Here is a 5,177-nt window from a genome sequence, read left to right as displayed (position 1 = left end):
AAAAAAAAAAAAAGAATTGAGCAGTTTTCCTTTTAAAAATCCAACAATGCAAGCTAACTATCTTCATTTGGAGAAAAAATCCTCAGGCAACACAAACACGTTCTATTTTGCCTCCCTTAGTCTAATAATTCTTTTTAATGCTAAAGACAGTAGAGCAAGTGTACTAGATAATTTCAGATTAGATTAAATTCAAGAAAACAGAGGTTAGGGGTTCATCTAAATAAAGAATGTTTTCATATCTTCTTACCATTTCTGCTAGCAGCACCTCAATTAACTCAGTACTAGATTATTGCACTTACGGCTTTATGGCATTTCCAAATACTATCTTGCAAAGCCTCTTTCACCTGCATCTCTCATCTAGGAGTAATCTTGCCTTTTACTCTTCCACAAATAACAGAATATTGATTTGATGAGGCTTGTTTAAGAAAAATGCACTGGGCTGGCAGTGTAGTGGTTCATGCCAGTAATCCTAGCACTCTGGGAGGCCAGGGAGGGGGACTGCCTGAGCTCAGGAATTCAAAACCAGCCTAAGCCAGAGAGAAACCTTGACTCTAAAAAAACAGCCGGTCATTGTGGCAGATGCCTGTAGTTGAGGTACTTGGGAGGCTGAGGCAAAAGAATCACTTTAAGCCTAGGAGTTTGAGTTTGCTGTGAGCTGTTATGGCATAGCACTCTACCGAGGGTAACAAAGTCAGACTCTGTCTCAAAAAAAAAAAGAAAAAGAAAAATGCACTGATTAGACCATGGGCCTATTTACTCTCCCCTACCGCGCCTCTGGACTCTCCTCCTCCAAGGCCCAACCTGCAGGCACAAGGAAGGCACTTACAGCTGGGGATGTTTTTCCTTTGTCTCTACCCCACTTACTCACCAGCTTCTCTCAATACTCAGGTGATAACGTATTTGCACCCCTTACTATTATGAAAAAGACTGGACACAGTCTGTAAGAATGAAAATCACCAAAAATACCATTTTTGTTTGCAAGATTTTACAATGCCAAGTTACAGAGTTCTGCCAAGATTTCTTCTTGGGGAATACTAATTTGTCATCCCAAATGCCAATTACTTCTGACATCAGGTGAACTCTAGATTATATTATAACCCTATGGGGTTTATCATTTAACTGTATTCATTCATGAAGCAGAATAATTAATGATTTTAACTATAACAAGAATGAAGTCTGACCGTGTACACTGGCAAATATATGCATACTTTGGGTTTTTTTAGTTATCTTTAATTTTTATCATTTGTAGAAACAGGGTCTCCTTTATGTTGCCCAGGCTGGTCTCAAATTCTTGGCCTGAAGTAATCCTTTCCCTTTGACCTTCCAAAATCCTGGGATTACAAACTTAATTTGTGGCCCTAGGCCAAGAATTCCAGCCAACCCAGGCAATTTAGGGAGAATCTTTTCTCCACAAAAAAAATTTTGTTTTAATTAAAGCTTAAAAGTAAGGTCAGAGACTACCATTCAAACAAACAATCCAAAAATCAGATTACCTCTTCCTAATTAACTGTCAGTCTCCCTAACCAGAATTTAAATTATTCTTAACTAGTCCCAAAGTGTAACAAAGGCAACGCCAGGCCTCCTCTTCCCAGTACTTATAAGAGCACATCTGATAGCAAGACTCAAACCTCACATCCTACATTTGGCCCCACTCTAACTTCACCTGATCCTACCACCTGACCAGCAAACCAGACTATCTCATTACCTAAAAACCTGCTATGGAGGCTCAGCACCTGTGGCTGAAGTGGCTAAGGAAGGTGCCAGTCACATACACCTAAGGCGATGGGTTCAAATCCAGCCCAGGCCTGCCAAACAACAATGATGGCTGCAACCAAAAAATAACCGGGCATTGTGGCTGGCACCTGTAGTCCCAACTACTTGGGAGGCTGAGGCAAGAGACTCGCTTAAGCCTAGGAGTTGGAGGTTGCTGTGAGCTGTAATGTCATAGCACTCTACCCAGGGGGACAGTTTGAGGCTCTGTCTCAAAAAAAAAAAAAAACCCTGCTATGGAAAAAAAAATCTGATAACCAGATAAGAAATCAAATAAAAACACTCATTTCAAGGAGAGAGTAGTTTTTTTTTTGTTTGTTTGTTTTTTAGACGGAGCCTCAAGCTATCCCCCTGGGTAGAGTGCCCTGGCATTACAGCTCACAGCAACCTCCAACTCCTGGGCTCAAGCAAGTCTCCTGCCTCAGCCTCCCAAGCAGCTGGGACTATAGGCGCCCGCCACAACGCCTGGTCATTTTTTAGTTGCAGCCATCGTTGTTTGGCAGGCCCGGGCTGGGGATTTGAACCCGCCACCTTAGGTATATGTGGCTGGCGCCTTAGCCATTTGAGCCACAGGCGCCGAGCCAGTAGATAGAGAGTTAAGGAAAAATCTCATACATGAATAAATCACTTAGAAATAAAACCAAGAAAAAGAAATCCCTCATTAATTTTTATGAAATGTTCAGGAAATAACATATCATGTAGCAGGCAAACATATTAGGACTGTTTCTTCAATAAATCATAGCAGTTAACCTTTAATTTCACATACCTGCAAAAACAATCTTTGCTTTGTATTTCTGAATTCCCTTCACGGAATAGCCCCACCTCCGAGCTAGTTTGCAGGCAGTCTCTCCAGCCTCTACTCCTATGTGGGGGAAAATTTTCAGATTTAAAAAATGTTTCATATTAATCAGAAAATAAAAAGATTATTTTCTTGGGTATGTAACAGAAAAGGAAATGCTTTACCTGTATTCATAGGAAGAACTTTGTGGTAGTTGAAAAGTTTAGTAATGTACTCCTCATATTCACCAAGTACATTATTATAAAAAGCCCTAGATGTTAAAGTCAATTTGTCCACTTGACTCTTTAAAGCGTTCACAATCTTTGGATGACAATGCCCTTGGTTAACAGCACTATAAGAACTCAGGAAGTCAAAATATTTTCTGCCTTCTACGTCCCATAGGTAAATACCTAAAATATATAAGGAAAGAAAATAATGTTAGAAAATTACCGTATGACATAAAGTCCAAAGCTTAGGACTGTTAGCCAGCCTTCTGAATGCCTATATAGGAACTTCTACTTGATACATACTTATAGTTAAAGCTTGTTTTAGCTCAGGCATAATAAACTTTGGTATATAAAGAATATTAAGAATTATATCTGTCCAGCTTCAAAATACACATTTAATAAAAATAACACAAAAATGTTATAAACTCTGGAGTAAAACTTTTATATAATTCTAAATATTTAGGAGATATAATTTAAAAGCCAGATTAGTTACACACAACAGACAAAAATCACGAGTAGTTGACTATAACAACCCATGGGATGGGGGAAAATAATTGAAATCATGTATCTGGTAAGGATCTAGTATCTAGAACTCGTCCAATTCAACAAAGACAAATAACCCAATTAAAAAACAGGAAAAGGCTGGAATAGATCCTTGTCTGAAGAGGATACATTCAAATCATTAAGCAGCACATGAAAAGCCCCTCAAGTTCACTAGGTGTTAAGAAAATGCAAATCAAAACCACAATGAGATACCATCTCACACTCCCTATGATGGTTATAATTAAAACAAAACAACTTAAGTTTTGGTGGCACCGGTGGCTCAAAAGGGTAGGGCGCCAGCCCCATATACTGGAGGTGGTGGGTTCAAATCCAGCTCCGGCAAAAAAAAAAAAAACTTAAGTTTTGGCAAGGATGTGAAAAAATTTGCTAGTGGGTATGTAAAATGATTCTGCCACTGTTTCTTCGGCAGTTTCTTAACAAGTTCAACATATATTACCCTATGACTCAGTGACTCAGCAATTCTACCCATAGTTATACCCCAAAAGAATTTCAGAGGCTCAAGCTGATAGGAGTTCGTGCACATTTCTAGCAGCATTATTCGCAAAAGTTTCAACAGGGGAAACAACCCAAATGTCATCAACTGATGAGTGGTAAACAAAATGTGCTCTCTCTCTATGATAGCCATAAAAAGGAGGGAAGTCCTAACACAGGCTACATCAATAAATGAATCCTGAAAACATTAGGATAAGTTAAAGAAGCCAGACACAAATTATTTGAATCCATTTATATGAATTTATAAGCAAAACCTTATAAAAAAATTTAAAGAAATTAGCTGGGTATGGTAGCTGTAAGTCCTAGCTACTCCAGAGGCTGAGTCACTGTAACCTCAAACTGAGCCCAGGAGTTTGAGGTTACAGTGAACTATGATTGTGCCACTGCACTCTACGCTGGGCAACAGAATAAGGTCCAGTCTCTATCAGAAATAAAAAAAAGAAGAAGAAATGTCCATATTACAGTATTAGGCCCAAATAAATTACAGATTAATGACTGTGTAAGATAAATACTCTTATATGTGAATTCTCATCTTCTAGCATAAAGCTAAATAATAAACTTTAGTTTCATTTGATTACGGCTGTTATTTCAAATTACAGATTTGATTAAATCACTACTTGGCAACTATCATACTTATTCAAGCAAGAATCATTAATGGATGCTAAAACTGTGAGTAGAAATTCCATGTCTAACAGACTATTTGCAGAGTTTTACATTCTGTTGCCACAAGATACTTAACACAAAATGGAAAACAGCAACTCTGCAATGGAGAGGCCTGGCAGGTACAACCTTACCAGCCTATGGAAGTTACCATCAGCAGCACAGAATGGAATGGACAGACAGGTCTCCTGAGGTAAGGCACAATAACTTAATTCTGGCCATGAGGAAATAATTGCCAACCCCAAACTGAGGTGAATTCTACAAAATTATGGACCTATAGGTTCAAAAATTTCAAGGTTGAAAAGACAAAAGAAAGCTCTTATCAAAGCATGCAACTCACAATCTAAGGCCTTATATTGTTAAAAAAAAAAAAAAAAAAGAAGAAAATACTGGGCTGTGCCTGTGGCTCAGCGAGTAGGGTGCCAGCCCCATATAAGGAGGATGGTGAGTTCGAACCTGGCTCCAGCCAAACTGCAACAAAATAATAGCCGGGCATTGTGGTGGGCGCCTGTAGTCCCAGCTACTTGAGAGGCTAAGGCAAGAGAATCGCCTAAGCCCAAGAGCTAAAGGTTGCTGTGAGCTGTGACGCCACGGAATCCTACTGAGGGCAACAAAGTGAGACTCTCTAAAAAAAAAAAAAAAAGAAGAATAAAAAGAAGACAAAAACAATTACTTTTTTTTTTTTT

General features: G+C 38.8%; 1 protein-coding gene across 1 annotated transcript in view; it reads right to left on the bottom strand.

Annotated features, from left to right (window-relative positions):
* The window catches only part of OAT (ornithine aminotransferase), a 30,439-nt gene that overhangs the window by 12,043 nt on the left and 13,219 nt on the right, over window positions 1-5,177 (bottom strand). The window contains exons 4-5 of the mRNA XM_012807784.2: window positions 2,734-2,958; window positions 2,537-2,632 (exon numbers count right to left, since the gene is read on the bottom strand). Of these exons, the coding sequence (XP_012663238.1) occupies window positions 2,537-2,632; window positions 2,734-2,958 (321 nt within the window). The remainder of the gene's footprint in view (window positions 1-2,536; window positions 2,633-2,733; window positions 2,959-5,177) is intronic.

This window comes from Otolemur garnettii, unplaced genomic scaffold (assembly GCF_000181295.1).
Source record: "Otolemur garnettii isolate 467f Iridium unplaced genomic scaffold, OtoGar3 scaffold00075, whole genome shotgun sequence".
Classification (NCBI taxonomy): domain Eukaryota; kingdom Metazoa; phylum Chordata; class Mammalia; order Primates; family Galagidae; genus Otolemur; species Otolemur garnettii.
The sequence above is the reverse complement of the archived record's forward strand: the minus strand, read 5'-3'. Positions and strand labels throughout refer to the sequence as shown.